General features: G+C 30.2%; 1 protein-coding gene across 1 annotated transcript; it reads left to right on the top strand.

The window, feature by feature from the left end:
- Positions 1 to 517: 517 nt before the first annotated feature.
- On the top strand, positions 518 to 12,410 carry COP1 (putative E3 ubiquitin-protein ligase COP1). The gene is made up of 13 exons (NM_001247118.2): positions 518 to 1,272; positions 4,031 to 4,108; positions 6,102 to 6,257; positions 6,588 to 6,947; positions 7,774 to 7,931; positions 8,071 to 8,136; positions 8,495 to 8,573; positions 9,839 to 9,994; positions 10,079 to 10,177; positions 10,605 to 10,709; positions 11,280 to 11,459; positions 11,611 to 11,721; positions 11,950 to 12,410. The coding sequence occupies exons 1-13, from the start codon at positions 958 to 960 to the stop codon at positions 12,118 to 12,120; spliced, it is 2,034 nt and encodes a 677-aa protein (NP_001234047.2). The 5' UTR covers positions 518 to 957; the 3' UTR covers positions 12,121 to 12,410.
- The last annotated feature ends 9,406 nt before the right edge of the window (positions 12,411 to 21,816 follow it).

The raw sequence follows: 21,816 nt of genomic DNA, 5'->3' as shown, positions 1-21,816 counted from the left end.
TATGATTAACTTTATATATAAAGAAATTAGTGGTTTGTAAGTTGCACACAAAGCTACTTATAAGCTGTTTGTAAAAAATTTAAAAAAATATATAAATAGATATTTATAACTTAATGCATACATCAAGTTATTTCTATCTGGATTTTCTGGTAAGAATTCGATTTAATCGGGCTTTAATATAAATATCACACATAGAAGAAAAACTAAAAATAAATAAATAAAAAGTTTGCATTTACAATATCTTTTTTTTTTCATTTTAAAAGTGATATTTTCCATAATAATATTAATAAAAAATTTATTTTACTCTTAATACAATTATGCACAATCATATAAATTCTCATTTTCTTTTATAAATTTTAAATTCAATCAAACATCTCAATTATAATTTCGCAACAAAATGAGCACAATAATATTTATTTAATGAAATTTATTATTACGTAATAGATATTTGTGATTCGATTCTTTTGGCAAAGCAATAACGGGGGCTAGTGCAGTACCGGGGGCTGCTTACGATGTGAAGATAGGAGAAAACGTGGGTACTTCAGGTTCCACATCTTCTCCAAAAATCTTCCCTTTTCGTGGGGTCTGTAGCTTTGTTCCTCCTCCACCACAAATCCCTTCTCCTCCCCAAAAATAGTAATAAAGTTATAAAGCAAAAAAGGGTAGAAAAGCCCCATTTCATTTCTTCAAGTTGACGCTTGATTCACTGATGAACAGTCAAGAACTTGTTTGGGGTTGAAGTATAGTTGATTCTTGAAAATACCCAATTTGCAAAAACTTGTTTTGGGTTGAGGGGTAGTTGATTCTTGAAAAATACCCAATTTGCTAAGAACTTGTTTGGGGTTGAGGGGTAGTTGATTATTGAAAAATACCCAATTTTGCTAAAAAGTTGTTTGGGGTTGAGGGGTAGTTGATTATTGAAAAATACCCAATTTGCAGTTGGGGGTATAGAGGGAGATGGTGGAAAGTTCAGTTGGAGGGGTGGTGCCAGCAGTGAAGGGGGAGGTGATGAGGAGGATGGGGGACAAAGAGGAGGGGGGTAGTGTAACTCTAAGGGATGAAGAAGTTGGGACAGTGACAGAATGGGAATTGGACAGGGAATTGTTGTGTCCTATATGTATGCAGATCATAAAGGATGCATTTTTAACAGCTTGTGGGCACAGTTTTTGCTATATGTGCATAGTTACTCATCTTCACAACAAGAGTGATTGCCCCTGTTGTTCTCATTATCTCACTACCAGTCAACTCTATCCCAATTTCCTACTTGACAAGGTTTGTTCAGTTTAATGTTGTTTCTTACTAGCAATTATTCATGTATTTTTTGTAGTACTTATTGAAAATGTGCCCAGTGAAGTTGAATGAACAGCTAACATAGTATAGTGATTGTTGTTTAGTATAGTGTTCATATTGACTGTTGAGCACTGAATTATAAATAGCTGAGCTGCCTTAAGTACATTGTGTTGAAGGGCATACTGCATAGTACAATCACAATTTTGTAGTATTGGCTGAAAATGTGCTCAGTGAAGTGGAGCAAATATTAGTTATTCATGTAGCCAATGTTTTATGTGAAAATGTTTGGGTGAAGAGGTGGACAACCTCCTCCGTCAATGTCCAGTGACAACTTGCTTTTGGTGTGAGATTTTGAGATAGTTCTGCCTACTATTGGTGATATTTAAGTACTATTCTTTTGTCCCTTATTTTCTTTTGGTGCAACCAAGATGTTCCTTTCTGTATTGAAGATATGGTATTTTTAGTAGAAAGCTATCACTCCCTTGGTCCCAATTTATGCTGCACACTTTCAGTTTTTGTTTGTTCTTATAAGAATTTCATCTTTCTATAATAAAAAACAATTTATCTTTAAGTTTTCATTTTACCCTTGAAATGATTTATAGCCATACAAATGTCTAAAGCTTTTTTTTTTCTTGATGAAGTAATTGGTTTAATCATAGAAGTCATCAAGAAGATGCAGAGGTATACAAATAGAGAGCAAGGTTACATTGTAGCTTCAAAAAGCAAATGTGAGACCTTATTAGCTACATTACAGGAGCACTATCTTAGGTACAGAGAGTTAACAATTGATTTGATGGGGGGCATATATGCCCAACTAAAGAAAGTAGACATTTTGCTTTAAGGGAGTGGCTGACAGTTGATTTTCCTTCAAAGCATCTACTGTTTCTTTCATTCCATAACCATTCTTCAAATTGATTTGATGGACGTGTCAACTTCCCAACTGCCCCAGGTTTCAAAAGCCTCATTGGTACTGTTTGGCATAACCCAACTAATTCCAAAAAGAGAACAGAACATGCTCGAAAAATTTGTTGCAACTAGACAGTACAGAAATCGGTGATTGTTGATCTCTTAACTCCCTGTGACACATATGGCATCTGTTGACCATCTGAATTTCATAAGGTTGTCCTGAGTCAAACATTTCTAATAGAGTACAGTCCATCTGAAACAGAATATTTTTTGGAGGTAATTTAGTTTTCCAGATCAACTTCCAAGGTTACAGATAAAGTTTGTTTTAGACCCTAAATTTCAAAAATCTTTCCTTTCTTTCATAAACTTTGTGTCAAGTCAAAACGGTGCCTTATAAATCGAGCAGAGGGAGTATATTTGTTACTTTTTGGTAGACCTCTTGTATAGAGGCACTTACTTTCCCACACATATGAAATTTATTAATTATAATAATGTATAGAAAATTGGTTATCGTTTGTTGAAAAAATTTACTATGACATATATTCTCTACTTTTTGGTACATTACTTGTATACAGGAGATTCTCCAGTATTTATTAAATTATTTACCTTATATAAAACATTGGAAGGATATCCAACAGGGACATAACAACATTTTAGTAGCTCTCTTATGATGTTACTCCCTCTGTCCCAATTGATGTGACACTTTTCATCTTTCGAGAGTAAAAGATTTTATGTTTGAATCTCGAAATCCGAGAAGTGACACATAAAATGGGACGGAGGGAGTATATGGGAATTATGTCTTTTCTTCTAATCGTACTGCACATTTTTCTCTATAGGTAGATAATCTTCTGCTGAAAAATTAAATTTTGATTTCAAAAATGTTATATTGGTTTCTTTAGAGTTTAGAGGACAAGTCTCTAACTCGATGCAAGTTTGACAATTTCAGTTTCTTTTTTCTAATTAAGAGTTAACTATTTATTATTTGAGGTAAATCCAAAATTGTTCGTATTGTGTAATCATCAATTAGGGGTCCATATTCCTTATATTTCTCATTCACTCTAACCTTTTGAAAATGGATTTGAGCTTCTAGGATCTCTTTTAAAGTGCCACAGATAAAAACGTTGAACTTATGTGAAGGTGGGTTCACCCATCTCACAAGCATACACTTATCTAGGGTAGTCCTTTGCCACTTATAATAAGTACATTAACTTACCATAATATATAATATATTTATCAAGGCTTCTTCCGCTTTTCTATCATCACTTTAATACAGAAAAGAAACATTTTAATGTGGTAAGGTTTTAATACTTCTCATAGAAAAAATGTGGTAAGCAATTAAGCAGTTAAATATGTTGTTAGCTCCCTTGGAAAACAAATGGTAAGCAAAGACGAAAGAAAGAAAAAAAAATGTGGTAAGCAATTAAGCCGTTAAATATGTTGTTTGTTCCCTAGGAAAACAAAAGTGGTCCTTCAGAGATGACTTGCACAATGCTCAAAATAAAGATTAGGATGATATCTTCCATCAGTTCAAAATGTTGGACTCATGAGACTTTAAACATATTTCAATTTTAGTTTATTGGTTTTTTCTGCATTTAAATCTCTCTGAGGATTGTTAGCAATCACTCTCATTTTATTTTCAAGTTTCTTTTCCATTTTGACTGGTAAGTTTTAAGTTTCATTCACTTTCAATTACCAGTATCTGAATGCCTTTACGATCTAATGAACTGTCGCTAAGAGATATTAATGTTGTATAATCATGAGATGGTTGCATCTTGAAATGATTTACTTCACGATGCAGCTTATTGTTAAAGGTTTCTCTGTACCACCTTTGTAGCTATTGAAGAAGACATCTGCCCGTCAGATTTCAAAAACTGCATCCCCTGTTGAACAGTTTCGTCATTCATTGGAACAGGTGAGTCTGTTTTCTCAATCTCTAGGTGAATTCATGATGGCGTTAGTCTCCGGAGTTTGCTTTTGTTTTGACACTACTAAATTTAAGATTGTTTTATGAAGGACTCCCTGTTCAAATTTGCTAATTTTTAAATGAAAATTCGGGTTATCTGGTCTATATGTTGTTTGAGTTATTGTACTCTAATCTAACTTTTAGCTATGCTTTAATTCTTGTTTAGTTGTGGCATCTCTTATTTTGGCTCCTATATTTTAAGAAAGAGCATATTAATTTTGTTATCCAAAATTATTTTAGGGTGTAACTATTTGTTTATTATATAGTTAGGTTTGTTTAAGTTGACTCAATTATTGAGCTGTTAAAAATTTGGATTTCTGAATTCTCACAAGGCCATCCTTGTAGTGTATTGGCTTGTGATTTATGAGTAGTTCTCACTTCTTCTTAGTGCTTAATGATGGATGGCATTTTAGTATTTATTCAATTGACAAACTAATCTTTAATTAGATGCCATTCTTTTGTGGAAACAGAGATGAGATTTATCTTTGAATTGAAGTAGAGTGATACTGTCAGTCTACATATAGGTATGATATAGTTAATTGTTGAAATCACCATGGTTCACCTGTTCATTTTATGAATTTTGAGAACTACAATTTCTTGGGTACAGAAGCAGCTGGAGCAGGAAAGTAGAATATACTCTATTATGGCTAATTTGACAGATTGGAGTCATAGACCTCTTTCTTGATAAAAAAAAAAAGAAGAGAAGAAAAATGGCTTTTGAAGACACAGATTTTTTCCCCTCTAGACTGGATCACTTATGACAGTCCTACTTGCATAGACAATTGGGTCAACTTTTTACAGAAGAGTTACTGAAAAAAATAGCTTCGTACAAAAGACAAGTTTTTGTACTCTATATACGGGGTTGTAGGAGTGGGGTGGGGTCCCGCTTTTTTACTCCTTTTATACAGAGGTGGAAGTAGGGTACAACTTTATAAATAAAAAAGAAAAAAGAGGTGGAAGTAGGGTTCAAGGAGTGTGCCAAAAAAAGAAGAAGAGGGGAAGTATAGGGAATCATCTTCGGACATTGTCAAATTGGACGTTAATGAAGTAACATATTGCCTGTTGGAATATTTGGGGTGTAGTAAGTACGGTGATACATGACTGGAGATGGGATGTGTTTGCCGAGGTGAAAATAGAATGGGACTAATGAGAAATTGCAATGGCACTTGAAGGAGATGTTGTCTGATTTGTTGTGTTCATAGTCTACGGAAATGACAACAGGCTCTCTTGTTATATAGACGAATGGGTGGAGTTTGTAGAGACCAGAGAATCATATCATTTTGTAAATTCTCTACTTTTTGGCATATATCTTGTATATAACCGTTGTGGCCGTGTTATGGTGAAAAGACATGTACTTAATTTAAAAAAAAGGTTTCTGCGAAAAGAAGGGTTATTTAGTGAATTGGTAAAAATTGGTTTAAACTATCTACAATTAAAAAACAGGAAAAAAGAAGGTAAACCATGTCTATTGTGGTTTTGAAGTTGTGAATCAAAATTTCATATGGTAATTTAGACATGTAAAAATAGTTTCTTCTGATATAGTTACATTTGTAGTTCTGATTCTTCTGCACGAGTCAAATGTGGATAGCTTGAGGATGCTTCACATTCAATCCGGTAGGAGTTAAAAACCCAATAAAGCCACATTCCTTTGTCCTCCTGTTTTACTTCCTAACTTAATAACCAAGGGTCCCTTTTCTCTTCATTTTACTTTTGCCCTCAATTTAACTATGAAAGCGATTGGTGAAACTGCTTGAAATATCAGATTATGGAGCTCTGCCTTATGTCACTGCACTTAGAACCCGACATAACATTTCTAAACGCTATTTTCGCAATTCTTTTTATTGGCATGTATGGAATAGATCACACCCCTATAAATATTCAACTGTCAGTATCAGTTTTGTGCAGAAGCTTGAGATGTGACACTTGTTATATGCTTAGACAGGGTTCTGAAGTGTCAATTAAGGAGCTGGACGCTCTATTGTTGATGTTGTCAGAGAAAAAGAGGAAATTGGAACAGGAGGAAGCAGAGCGAAATATGCAAATTCTGCTAGACTTCTTACAGATGTTAAGGAAGCAAAAAGTTGATGAACTCAATGAGGTATGTAATTGTTTTAATACCACCTAAAGAAAAAAAGTCAAGAAGGACAACAGAGATTTATCTTAAAGAAAAAATGTATTATGGTAGAAAAGGGTATGGCCATATGCTAGATTTTGGTTTTGCACTCTTATGTGAGTTGAGTGCCTTATGCTGGCTTTCCTACTTCTATTTTGTTAACCCTATTACTATTTGGTTCCTTCTCCCTAAATAACTTCAAGATACATTATATTATATACAAGTGGTTCTTCACTTGGGTCATTGTGTCTCCTCTTAAAGTCTTATATAGATAACAATCTGATAGCCAGTTTGTTGATTTTTGCATTTAATTAGGTGCAACATGATCTGCAATACATCAAAGAGGACTTAAATTCAGTAGAGAGACATAGAATAGACCTATACCGGGCTAGGGACCGGTATTCAATGAAGCTCCGAATGTTAGCAGATGATCCTATTGGGAAAAAACCTTGGTCTTCATCAACTGATAGGAACTTTGGTGGTCTTTTCTCCACTTCACGAAATGCACCTGGAGGATTACCGACTGGAAACTTGACATTCAAAAAGGTGGACAGCAAAGCTCAAATAAGCTCTCCTGGACCACAGAGAAAAGATACTTCAATCAGTGAACTGAACTCACAACATATGAGTCAATCAGGTCTGGCTGTGGTTAGGAAGAAGCGTGTCAATGCACAGGTTTGTGGTTGTGACATTATGTTACTCTACAAGTTCCGTAATTACTCCCTCTGTTTCATTTCACTTGACCCGTATACTAAAAATATATTTTTTGTTTTACTTGTCCCTTGTAACAAATCAAGAGAGATTTGTTATTTTCTTTCAATATTACCCTTCCCACTTGTTGGATCTCACAGGGTATGTTGTAATATTACTCCTATCATTAAGTAAATATATATAAAATAATAGTAGTCAAAGATTTCCAAAGCATAATCAATAAGGATAATTTAGTAAATAAACCCCTAATAAATACTTTCTTAAAAGGGAATGCCAAGTCAACAAATATCAAGTAAAATGAAACGAGGGGAGTCCCAGCTTACTTTTTCCTGTATTTTCATTGGTTATGAAATAGAATGATCTTTGTAATTGATCCAGTACTGGACTTGTGACTTATCGGGAAATTTGATGAGAAAGCAGACTATTCTATGACTACAGTTTGCTCAGACATTTCTTGATGCATGCTTGGTGATCAAACTATGATCTCATCGCATCCTAGGTTCTCATTAAACTGTTTTCAGCTACCCAACTTTTTCCTTTCATAATGGTGATATCACATTTGCTGATTTTGATGAAATCTATTGTGCACGAGTTTCTTGATACTTGATAAGCTATTTTCAAATCAGCTCTCAAGCTTTCTTGTTGAGAGATGTTAGCAGTACATATTCCTCTGTCAAGTTATAAGATATATGAACTGCCTTATGCCTATGTTGGTTATGGATGATCTTTCTGGCCTGCCTTTCTACTCTTTGTTATCTATTTGGTGAATGGTTTTTATGTTTGCTTACAGTTCAATGATCTCCAAGAATGTTACTTGCAAAAGAGACGTCAATTGGCAAACAAATCGCGAGTTAAGGAAGAAAAGGATGCAGATGTCGTACAAAGAGAAGGTTACAGTGAAGGACTAGCAGATTTTCAGTCTGTACTTAGCACTTTCACTCGTTATAGGTATAACTTTTTGTCTTTTATTCGCTGAACATGCTTGCTTTTAAATTATTGCACCTTTTGTCTGTTATTCGCTGAACATGCTTTTAAATTGTTACATTTGTTTCTGTTTTTAACAGTTTTAATTTTTATTCTTTAACAGTCGGTTAAGAGTCATTGCTGAACTTCGGCATGGGGATCTGTTTCACTCGGCCAATATTGTTTCAAGGCAAGTTTGGTCTTTGCATAAAATTGTTGAAAGCTTAAAGTTTTCCTTTTACTGGTTCCTGTGTTAGGTTTAAATATGGAAATTAGCTGTTAAAGAGGAGAGCCGGCGTCGTAGTTGTAGCAGATAGATCTATCCAGAGTGTAAAAATGGCTTTGCTGGAGTGCTGATTTTGTTTAGTCTTGTAAATGTTGTGTTTTTCATTAACTTCAGACCTGAATTTACAATCAGACACACAAGAAAAGAATAAAAAAATCAGAAAATTGCTTTATGATCCATCTCATTCATTTGGTTCTCTTATTTAGCTCTTGTAGGCAAACCTTATTCCAAGAGCTAAACTTTAAATATGTTCGTATTGCAGCATTGAATTTGATCGGGATGATGAGTTGTTTGCTACTGCTGGAGTTTCACGGCGTATAAAAGTTTTTGACTTCTCTTCAGTGAGTTTTTAATTTATAGCTGGTTTTGTCTCTTGATAACATTGGGTGCAATGACATATCATTTGTCAATTTCTACTGTTGATATTGCAAATGAGATAGTGCAAAAGCTATTTTATTCTGAGATTGTTTTCCACCATTCGGTTACTCTTAAAAAAACTAGCTGAGATGATCCAAGTGTTGGTTGTTCAAACTCAATGTCAGTGTTAATGAGTGCTTCAGCTCAAATTCCGAATCGGCTTGAAAGCAAGGTCAATCACAACAACAACAACTACACGTCATTCCCAAACTCGTTGGGGAAAGCAAGACTCACATAAATTTAGTGAAAGTTGAACTTGGCTCAGCTTGTGGAACAAACTAACAAGCTGATAAATTGAGTTTCAGCTCGTACCTCAATTCAAGCTCGTATGTAGAGTATATATATTAACAACATATAAAAGTAAAACAATAAAATTTGGAATTAAATGGGGTGATTGGTTTTGTTCGCACTATGAACTTGAAAAATGCATTTTGAAAATAATATGCAAATTGTTACATTATTAATATTTTCAAATGAATAATTGTTGAAAAATAGATTGTTCCATGAATATAAAAGAGCAGAGCTTGAGTTATACAAGCTCAGCTCCTTTAACGTACTAAGTCAAAATTGAAAGGTGCTCAAAGACCAACAGTATAGCTAGCACATATATTACAATTCATTTACAGCTCGAACAATCACGACCTTGTTGGTATACATAATGCTTGATAGTATGTTATATGTTTATATGGAAACTTCTTCAAGGAACAAATTGTGATCACCTTCTTTCTAGAATAATTTTTTCCTTGTAAGAGTAGTGTTGTGAGTAGTGTTGCTGCAAATTTGCATGTTAGCAGGTTTCTGGTCGCAGACAGCACATTGCCTGTTTTGTGCATATTTTGTTTATAATTTTTCTATATGTTACCTGCACTACATTGATATGGTACTTATGTAGGAGAATAACACCCGACTGCTGGAGCAGATTTTGTTTCCATCAATACTTACATGAACAACCTCAAGTGGTGTTTTGCTTCTTCTAATGACACAATCCCCATAATGGCATATAGTCGAACTTTTAGTGTGCCATGATTGTACCTTCTATTTGTCTTGGTTATATTTTGGTCAAATATAATTACCATCTTAAAAAAGAACTAAAAAAATTGTGGTCAAATATTCTGGCAGAGCTCTCCTTTGCTGCTTTGCATATTGCTCTAATGATTCTGATCTGGCTTGTTATGCTTCTCCATTTCAGGTTGTAAATGAACCTGCAGATGCACACTGCCCTGTTGTTGAAATGTCTACCCGATCTAAGCTGAGCTGCTTGAGTTGGAATAAGTATACCAAGAACCACATAGCTAGTAGTGATTATGATGGAATAGTAACTGTATGGGATGTGACGACTAGACAGGTAAATCAGCACTTCTGCTAATCAGTTTTCACTGTAGACTTTTTCATCTTTCTACTACTGATACTGATCTTTTCTGGTGATTAGAGTGTGATGGAATATGAAGAGCATGAGAAACGGGCTTGGAGTGTTGATTTTTCACGCACAGAACCCTCGATGCTTGTATCTGGCAGTGATGATTGTAAGGTATTAAAGGATCACTTTTCACTTGTCAAACACAAAGCTTATCCCTACAATTGTGGTAGAGAGGCTGTTTCCAATAAACCCTTGGCTCGATAGAAAAGTGAAGAATTCAAAGCATGATAGCAAGAAACTATGACAACTAAAGAACAAGATACAAATCAAAGCATGCCTTATCTAAAAACCTTGGACTTAGATTAAAAATTTCAGTGTCTTATTATGTCTCCACATTTTTGGGCCATTACTTCATACTGAAGAAAATCTCTGGTCACTATATCCCTCCACTTTAGTTTTTGCTGTTTTGGTACTAATTTTTCTTAATGCTTTCTGGCGAGTTTATTATACAACCATGTTTTCCACTGTCTGAGCCAATAACTTGTGTACTGATCTTTTCCCTAACTTAGGTTTGTATCATCATTCTTTGCTGATGCAGGTCAAAGTTTGGTGCACGAAGCAGGAAGCAAGTGTTCTTAATATTGACATGAAGGCAAATATATGCTGTGTAAAATATAATCCTGGATCTAGTGTTCATATAGCGGTAAATGTATTAATTTTTGAAGAGCTTTCTTTTATTATTTCCACTTCTGAACTGCTGGTCAATGCATTATTTTGATGTAGTGACCTCTTTTGTTCTCTACTTCCAAGTCTCTAATTTAATACCCCTTTCTACTCATCTAGCCCATGGGTGATATAATCTGTACTTTTGCAATCTGAAAAGACCGCGACTGATATTATAGGCCTCTACTAAGATGCAATAACTGAACATGTATATACACTTGATTGCTCAAACATGCATGTGTGTCTCCTGATGCTGTTAGGTTGATGTCCATGATGAGTTTTACTAGAATGATCACGCCATTATCAAATTTGTTATGCTGTTACACATGGATACTCTTTCGTTTACTCCATTACCTATGCAGACACCATGCTTCCTTATGGCATATAACTTCATTTGTGTCCAAAAGGTTCCAGACCCTCGATCATGTGCTCCTTAAAAGTTTCTGGATGCTATTTAGAGCATGAATTTCTCATATAGCTCAAGTTCTTTGTGCTTCAACCCAAAAAAGGGAATATATCCTCATGGTGTACATCTCGTTTTATCTTGTAGGTTGGCTCTGCGGATCATCATATTCATTATTATGACTTGAGGAACACCAGCCAGCCGGTTCACATTTTTAGTGGCCATAGAAAAGCTGTTTCATATGTAAAATTTTTGTCCAACAATGAACTTGCTTCAGCATCAACAGACAGTACTCTACGATTGTGGGATGTAAAAGATAATTTGCCGGTAAGACATCTTTAAGTCTCTACTATCCTTTAGTGAGGAAACTTTTTTGCCACCAACTTGTTGATGTGGTTATGAGATTCTTCTTTGATCTTTTTCTATAAAACCAAAAAATATTCACAACAATTAACACTGTTAAAGTTTTTTTTTCTAGGTTCGCACGCTTAGAGGACATACGAATGAGAAGAACTTTGTTGGTCTCTCAGTGAACAATGAATTCCTGTCATGTGGCAGTGAAACAAATGAAGTATTCGTGTACCATAAGGTAAGCACTACTTTTTTCTTTAATAATCGTTGTGCTGGTACTGAGTAACTCTGTCCACCACCAAAGCCAAGATAGATGGGAAGAAAACACCCATTATTCATCTTTGATTAGATTTGAACTTAAGATCCTCATTGATCTCTAGGCCACGTCCTTGGGTGTAACGGCCTTTTAATCTTTGTTTAAGTGCTGATAGTATTTGATTTTAACTAATGTTTTGGGATTGTATAGGCGATATCCAAACCCGTGACTTGGCATAGATTTGGTTCCCCAGACATAGACGAAGCGGATGAAGATGCAGGATCTTATTTCATCAGCGCAGTGTGCTGGAAGAGCGATAGCCCTACGATGCTAGCTGCTAATAGCCAGGGAACTATAAAAGTGTTAGTCCTTGCAGCTTGATGAAGTTAATAAAGCTACTAGTTAAGAATGTTCAAATCTTTTTAGTGGAAAAACAGTGAAATGGAATTTCACATTCAATTTTTCCTGTAGATATCTATTCAACCATCAAGATGGCATGGTTCCCCCCATATTTGTCAATGTATTCATCATTAAAACATGTAACACAAGTTGTAGGGCTTGGTAAATTTAGAAGAATTTTACAAGTTTGTGTTTTTTTTTTTCATTGTGCTGAAGGACATCGGATTTACACACCATTTCATGGAATAAACTTTACTCGTATTCAGTGTTTACACCAAACGACATTCTTTTCATGATTAGGTAACAAATCGATATGAAAGTACACATTAAAAGTGAAACAAGTGGAATGTTATCATTGATTTTGTGTAAACATCAAGTAGATAATGCACGTACAAAAATGAGAGTTGGAGAGAATATTTTTCAGCCTATATATATATAATATAACAGTGATACACCTCAACCATTGAGAAGGGGTTGATATTTTACAAAAAGAAGCTCAGAAGGGATAGGAAAGATACAAGAATTTTTAAGTAACCTCGCAAGCTCAAGGGTTATACAAAGTGTTACGGACTTGCAAGGTCAAGAAAACTCGAACAATAGTTCAAGAATTCTAAAAGATGAGAAAATAACGTAAGAAGAACAAGCTCAGAAAGGATAACGTCACTGCATGTGTCACCACGACGATGACTCTTGATGCTTCATTTCATCACCTTCATATACATGAATCTCTATGATTTGTAACACCATTGCTTCTTGGTGTAGTACATCCATGGATATAAATGAGAAGATAACTAAGAAAAATCACAAAAGCTTGAGAATAACCATTTTTTTTTTTGTTCTCACTTTAACCTAAACTTAGAATATAGTGTAATGAGAAAATAAATGTGCAAATGGGGTGGGTATTTTATAGATAAAATAAAGTGTTTGGTTATGATAAGAAGTAAAGTGCTGGTTGAGAGTATAATTGAGCATTCAATTAAATGTGTGGTTGATGTGTCATTTTCTTTAAAAGAAGAAGGGACAAAAGGGAGGTAATGGGAGTTAGATATTTAGGTTCTACCAAAAGAACATAACTAGTCTTATTCATGGGGGAGGAGATACAATATTAGATACGGATTCAGACGAATGTAATAGATATTTACATAGTTTTATCAAAAGAATCGAAGGTTTTATCGAATATAATCTTTCAAGGTATGAGTAGGGTCTGGATATATTACACTCTGCGGTCTTTTCAGACTTTATTTGTGAGATTATACTGAATATGTTGTTATATTGTTATTGTTGTAATTAAAATGAATCCGATAAAGGTAAGAGTAAGGTGTGCCTCTGCGGACTTCATTTGTTGAATAATTCTAAGTATGTTGTTGTTGTTGTTACTACGGACTGAGTCTCTTAAACTTCAAATCTTGACTCTACCTATGCTTGTTAATACTCGTTCTTCGAAGGCGTTTGGACATGAATTGGTTCATATTGTTTTTGAACATGAAAAAGCTTTTGAAGTTATGCTAGTGAAAACTTGATAAATTTCATATTTCTAATTTGATAAAACAAATACTTATTTGAAATAATCTCCAAATATTAATTCAATTTTATTGTTTATAATACCTAGAATAATATGAGATATTTGAAAGTTGGAAAATATTAAATACACTACACAAAATAACCAAAAAAAAAAAATATTTATTTGAGTTAGACAAAAATTGTACATAAAAAAAAGTTGTTTTAACAAATTAGTGAATGTTAGTAAATAATGGAGTCAACAATCACCATAAGAAGCTAGACAAAAAATTGTACCTCTTCTCTATTTTCTTTCACCATTATTCTTCTAACCTTTTTTCTTTTTGACTTTTAATATAACCCATAGTTACTTTCTTCGTTTCAATTTACATAACATTTTTTAGATTTTCAGATTCGAACAAATTTATTTTTATTGTAATTTTTTTGAATATTCTGAATTATCAATTATTGTAACTTATAGTACTTTTTACGTAGTTTATAAATACATAAATTTCATTTCAAAATTTTTTTTAAAGATTTCATGCATAAATTATTGATCAAACCTAAACTGTTTGACTTTCGAAAACATCACATAAATTGGAGCAACGAGAGTATTACATTTTGAGGTGTCATATAGTGTTGAATTTAAATATGTAAAAATGAATTGCGTTAATAAATAAACAGATCTACAAGTTTAGAATGAAAGTAAGATAAAAGAAATAAGTTCTAACTATTGCTTTTATACTTGGTTCAAGTTGGTCAATCTATAATTACTTAAAAATTTCATAAACCAAAAATATAACTATGTTTTTGTAAAAAAATATATATTTAATTATAGCTATATATTAAATATCATAAATATAATAAAAATATTTATTATACATCACATAATTTTTCTTTTTAATTATTATTGTGTACAGAGACAAAAAGAATAGGTGGAGTTGATCAGTGGTGTCTTTAATAAAGAAACCAAAAATAGCAAATAGGCAGAAGTATATAGACTATATATTATAATAATAATAATATAGAGAGAAGGTATACATTAAATTCATTTTTTTGGAAGATTTTGACCAGAAAATTAAATGAGACAGAAGAATGAAAGTGACATAACATAAATAATGAAAAATATTTATTTATATATCCGATATTCATATTAAATTATTTTGATTTACCGTTATTAAATAACTCGTTTGATTTTTAAAAAAGTAATCATATCTCGTGTTTGATATTCGAATTGATGTCTCTCCAAGTTCAGATACATATCGAAATATTGTAAATTAAGCAAAAAAAAATCTAAAAAATAATTATTATGAATGATAGAGACAAAAACACTATATAGCATATACAAATTTTCGTTATGTATCTATTGATATAGTGTGAATATCGAGTATAGGTAATCAAGTTTTAATACGTAAATAATTTAGTTAAGTGAGAAAGCATATTAATTAATCATAACTAAATGCAAAAAAGAACTTAAAAAAATTCATCTAGTAAATACTTTTTAACAAAAACGATTCTACATTAAAATAAAAAATAAAAAAACAATTTTTTTTACATATAATTATTTATTATGATTTATTAACTTGGTAAACGAATGATTAAGTTTTCTCTTATTTATAAAATTAAAAAAAATATTAGTTATTTTTTTATCGAAAAATGTTCGATAGTTATTTTAAAGATATTTTAAGTGAATTATTGAGTTTAAATAAAAAAAATGACACCATTTCTAATTATTTCAACTCTTGTCAGTAACGTGAAATACTTTATCACTTTTAAGCACATAAAAATAAAAACAAACATGACATATAACATAACTCAATTTTAATTCAGTATAAGAATGTAAGTATATCAACAAAGGACACAATTACTCAAAAACAAACACTTATTCAAAAAAAAATTCAAGTTTGAGCACTATCAAGCTAAATTTTATACGTGTATATCTGAAATACACGAAAATATTTGAAATTTGCTTGCATAAGTCAAACTTTAAATAAAGTATGTAACTTTGTATGTATATTTTTATAACTTCAATATACTATATTTTGAAGTTAATTTTTAAGTGATTAAACATACACAAAAGAATTTATAAACTTTGATTATGACTTAAATATGAGTTCCAAAATTGGCTATTTGTGCACTTTCTTTGGAAAATTGTTTCAAGTATTGAAAAGTATAGGCCCATTTAAGCATCTTTATTGGGCCTCCGGCCCAGTTTCATTAATTTTTTTTATTTTTTATTTTTTGGTTTCTTCTAAAATAATATGTAAATTAATTAGAGAAAATAAATGTTTCTAAACAATTTGATTAAATTTTGTTAAAAGTGAACACCTTTCATTTCTTCTAAATATTTAAGAAATTTTATTCTAGATTTGAGGTGAAAGGTGAAATTTCTGATCTATGAACTTGATTCAAATTTTCAAGGTGTAACGTTAATTATTTTTTTTTTTCATATTACAATTTTTTTATGTTGGATTTTTAGAATTTAATCTGAAAGAACTTTTGTTGATGTATTTTTTATTAGTATTTATTTTCTATTAATTTAAAGGAGCAATATTACTTATATTTAAGAGAAAAAGGTCTACTATATTCCTCAACTTCTTTAATTATCATTATTTGAGTTTACTTATTCTTATTTTATTTTTTCTTAATTCTTTAGTGTAAAACAAAATTAATTAATTTTTGTGTTGCTATATTAGAATCTAAAACTATTTTTTTCCAGCTATATGTCATTAGTTTTCGTATTTGTAAAAAAAAACTTTGGACATTTATAATAAATTTTACAAGAGAAATAGTTAAACATAAATACATTTAACTATTAAAATATTAAATTCAAATTAGTTGTTAAAATAAAAAAGTTTTTAAAAATACATGTGAGAAGGATCATATATATATATATATATATATATATATATATATATATATTTAAAAAAATAATTTTTTCGCTTTCGTCGAAAAAAGAGGTATATATGAGTCACAGTCATAATTAAAGGGTTATATATATGAGCTCTAAATGACAAAATTGAAAATATATCAAATCATTTTTTCATATATTTAATGGTCTAACAGTATTGACCTACCTAAAAGAGTTGATTGGTCAATAATTTGTGTTCCAAAAACTTCAAATAAGAACTTATTTAAAATAGGAATAATACACAAGTACCACCTCAAACTATATGTTTGAAATCTCAGTGACACACTTATATTATAATAAGGTCCTATACTTTCCTGAACTTATGTTATTAATTATTTTCTTGTGAATCTAATGCTGGTTGACTCTTTTTCAAGATACTGTCACGTAGGCCGAAAAAAGATAGAAAATTACTTATAAAATAAATTTAGAGGAGTAATAAAACTTTAATACAATACAAGTGTATTTCTTAGATTTCGAATATAGATTAAGGATGTACTTATGCATTTTTCTTTTGAAAATAAGATATAAAGAGGATTATTTATTTCCTCTATCTTATCCTTTGAAATTAGGTTGATGTCATATTCACACTTCCTTTTTAATTGTAAAAAATTTGGCAAATAAGCATCGACATTAATTTTCTTGTTTTTAGTCAAATGTGTTGCATGTCTTTGCCACGAGTGAATGGTATAGATTTTAGAGAAAAAAAAATTATAATCACAATAATCTAGACAGTTTAATCATATCTCGATTAATTATATATAAAATATTATTTTTTATTAATAATAAGTGTCAGATAATTACGTTTCTTAAATTATAATAAATGAAAAAAATTACCTAATTAATTATACTAGAAAAATTTATCCAATACATTCGATCGATTCGCATCTCAATAAAATAAATGAGTAAGTATAGTGAAATGAGATTAATTATGTGATTAGAAAATTCTTCAATCATTTTCTGAACTTATTTTCTTATAAAAAAATATTCAAATCTTTTAATCAACCCATTGACCTAGCATAGAAAAATCAAAAGATATTTTCTTAGATTGCTTAATTAAAGAAATTAAATGAAAATTTCTATTAATGGAATTGATCTTTTTGTTTAATTTATAATTATGCCAAATTTTAATTTCCAAAAATTGCACTAAATTCAATGTTTTTGTTTCAAAAACACAAAATTGAAAATTAGAAAGTAATTGATACAAACGAATTTATAGTCTAAGAAGATTATCTATACTAATGAATTTATAATTAAGTAATATGTTTGATATAAACATTCAAATACAAATAAAATTTCAATTTATTTCAATACAAGGCATATAATACATTTTGATATTTTTATAATAATTTTTTTTGTAAAAACCACATAATGCACATGCATGGAACATGAAAAAAAACAAGTGGAGACTTAAAAATCAAAGTTGATAATTGTAATAGTACACACCTTATCATTTTTAATTTTTTTTTTTGGAATAATTAATAAAGATAAAGATTAAGAATGTTTTAAATTAAAAAAACACATGCACCCAATGTCTTTTGTGCATTACATATATGTGATTTTTCTTTTATTGAAAAAAAAATTATGTTAGAGATTATAATAATTTGCATGGGGAATATGCAATTATGAAAAATTAGTGGTCATGTGTTTGTTACTTTTGACAATAAAAAAATATTTTTCTGAAAAGTTTTGGGTTTTTGGTACAATGAATGAAAACTTGATTAAAAATTCTTAAAATTATATATTTTTAAAAAACATTAAATTCTATAAAATTCAAGTTTGAGTGTAAAATAATTGGAACAATCTAATTATAAAGAAGTAGTTATTTGAAATAACCATTAAATTTTATTTTTGAAAATTTCATAATAAAACGATATATATTTTAAATTAATCGAATCAGTAAATTACGATAAAATGATTAAAAAAATAACTTTGTTACAAGATGAGGAAACAAAAGGCACATGACAATCAATCTAGTGACTCTTTTGAAACTTCTAGATTTTAACATATTATTGAATTGTGACAACTTGTTTAATTACTTATAATTAAATACAATAATTACTTATAATTAAATACAAATATTAATTAGATTCTTTTAGAAGACTACTTTTTAGTGCTCATCGACCATATTTATATATAATTTTATTTAATGGTCGGTCAAATGGAATTAAAATAAAAGTGAGACAAAAAAGGAAATAATTTAATTAGAATAATGTTTGTGGAAATAATATTAATTTGATAAAAATAGGAGTTGGTATTAGGTAATGACTCAGCTCTTTGTCTTTTAATGTGTAGTTTGGGTATATATAAATTCTTTTTATATAATTTATATAAATCTCATTATTTTAGATTTAAATTCTTCCTCCAAAATATATAAATTATATTACAAGAAGTAAAATAAGTTTTTATTAAAATATTTTTTACTTTCAGATATTATTCGATATTTTCAATTAAAAAAAAACTCAATTATTCAATCATATTTTTAGTTATCACTGGTTAAATTATAATTTGTAATAAAGTTTGAGAATATTCCATATTAATATATAATCTTTTTTTTTTAAATCATTGTAAATATATATTTTTTCTTTGTTCTTCCTTTTACACTTCAATGGATTTAAAGTAGTGGGAGAAAGAGCAAACAATTTCTTTTTTTTTAAAAAAAAAAAAGCAACAACACCAAAAAGTGTTTAAATAATTCCAAAATGTTCATAAGCAAATAATATATTTTTTAAAATTTTACATTCGATATTAAATATTTATATTAAAATTTGATTAAAGTCAGATTTGCACCGTTAATAATGTATTAGAGCTTTTTTGCATTAATAATTTTCTTTTCTAGATAATATTTTCTGACTTTTTTTTTCCTATCAAGAAGCATGTGGTCTTGTGTGGCCTTTTCAATAATTTCATGTGCAATGAAATTGAGAAATAGACAAAAGAAATTATTTTTTTTACTGGATAAATAAGTTTGTCATACATAAAATATTTTCATAATTATTCTATAATCATATAATTCATAAAAGTAATGTTGCAAGAATTTATTTGTTTTTATAAATTTAATTTCGATAAATTTATAAATTATAAAATTTATTTGTGCTGATTGAACCTTTTAGAATTGTTTCTTTCCGAGAATCAAAATGATTTGTGCAAAATAAGAAATGTCAAAAAAAAAGTAATAAACAAAAGTTTTAGATATGTAGTGAATTCAGAATTTTATTTTTTTATCTCCTGATCGAATCTGTTTACACTAAAATTACTCGTTAATAGTTGATTAAATTGGATAAATTCATACTTGAAAATAAAAGGTTTCGGTGATGGAGGGAAATGACAGATCTAAAAGTTTGTTTACTAGTTAACGTGAAACCAGTAATTTTTGTTTGGATCTTAGATCTATTAAATAGTTACACACATTTTAATATTAACCATATTGTGGTACTAATGTCGTTCTAGATTAATACGTAATCGAGTATTGTCTAATCTCCCTTGTTACTAATTACTCGCATACGTTTACTTCCACTTATGTATCTTATGTATTTTATTGCTACATACTATTTTCTTCTCTTCATTATATCCAGCATGACTGATTTACTATTATATTTTTCTATTTACTATTATATTTTTCTTTCTCATACTTGATTTTATTAATGATTTACTATGATCTATCAATAACAACTTATTTACCTTCAAAAGATATAATCAAGACTGTGTACATATCAATCACTTGATATATTTTTACTCGTTAATATTATTTTTTTAATCATCGCAACTAACATACTTATTGACTAATAAAATATAAATGACTTTTCACACTTGTTTGAAGCCATATAAGTTTTTCTTCGATCTACATCGATATAAGTTCTTGGTCAAAGATTGCATATTCTGGATATATGCTTTGTAATTAAGAAAAAAAAGGGAATTAGTTAAGATAAATTTCTACAATTATTATACAAAAGTTAGGTTAGGTTGATGAAAAAGTGTATGACAAAGCAAAAATAAAAAATAAAACTATGATATGTTCAAAATTCAAATATTTAGTCAAGAATAGTTACTTAGAATTTAATTGGATTAAATGAAATAATTAAAAAACTCGTGGTTCTTATGTCTAACAAAAAAATCATGTTGCCAACTTATATTTAATGTATTGCCTAACAAAAGTAATTCGGGCCGAACGGACAAGATCTTAATTAAATTGACTTTTTAAAAATTTGAAACACGCACAAAATTAATGTTTTTTTCGATCAAAAAGTAAAAATACTAATTCTATATCAACCGTTCACTATAAAATTCCACTAACAATCAACTTTTTTGTTTTGAAATCAATTTTGTTTATCATTCTATTTCATATTTTTTTTAAAATAACAATATTTTTATTAATAATAGTTAAATAATATTCAAACAAACGTTATCGTTACAGGGTTTTTTGACTATATTAAAGAAACTTCCATGGAGCAAATGTGCAGCCCTAAAAATGTGAATTGTGTGTTAACTTCTAAATAGTATCCTTTTGTCAAATTGAACCAAACATTTTATAATGACACATGAAAAAAAAAAATTAAACAAAAAAATTTAGTCAAATTGATCAAAATTTAACCACTAGAAAATGGGTCCAAATTCTAATTGTCCCAACTCTAATGGGGTAGATCAGAAGGCTATTGGAAGATTACTAGGTATATGTCACTTTCGATCGGTATAAATATTGAATAATTTTATCGATTTAGCATTTAAATAAGAGCAAAAATAAAGTGTTTGGCAGAATTCGATGGCCTAATTTAAATTTTATATTTATCTTAAAAAGCTCATCGAACGTATTTTAAAAACTAAATAATTTAATAAACTAAGATATTTCCCTTAGTTAGAAGGATTGAGCAAAAGGTATGATTGTGGGTCAGATCAATCCATTCCGTTCTTCAGGGAAGATCTATGGAATAGGAAAGCCAAAACGGATCTATCAAAACAGATCTATTCTAAGTAAATACTTGGTCGATACGAGACTCTTTCTTAGTTCAGTGGTGTTTGAAAGCAGTCTACAACGAATCAAGCAGGTCCAGTAACAACGGATAACGGTCCTCACCGCGTTACCGAGGACCTCGTTTCAAAAAAATACGACGCCTGGGGGCTTTACCAGGACTAACTAATAAAAAGCCTAGGACCGGAAGTGATCTTAGAAACCAATCGCGTTTCGGTAAAAAACCTCAATATCGTATTCGGATACATTTTCATCTTAAAAATATAATTTTTCGACGAACATAATTCAATTGAACCACATGTATCTA

This window comes from Solanum lycopersicum, chromosome 12, assembly GCF_036512215.1.
Source record: "Solanum lycopersicum chromosome 12, SLM_r2.1".
In the NCBI taxonomy this organism is placed as follows: domain Eukaryota; kingdom Viridiplantae; phylum Streptophyta; class Magnoliopsida; order Solanales; family Solanaceae; genus Solanum; species Solanum lycopersicum.
The sequence above is the reverse complement of the archived record's forward strand: the minus strand, read 5'-3'. Positions and strand labels throughout refer to the sequence as shown.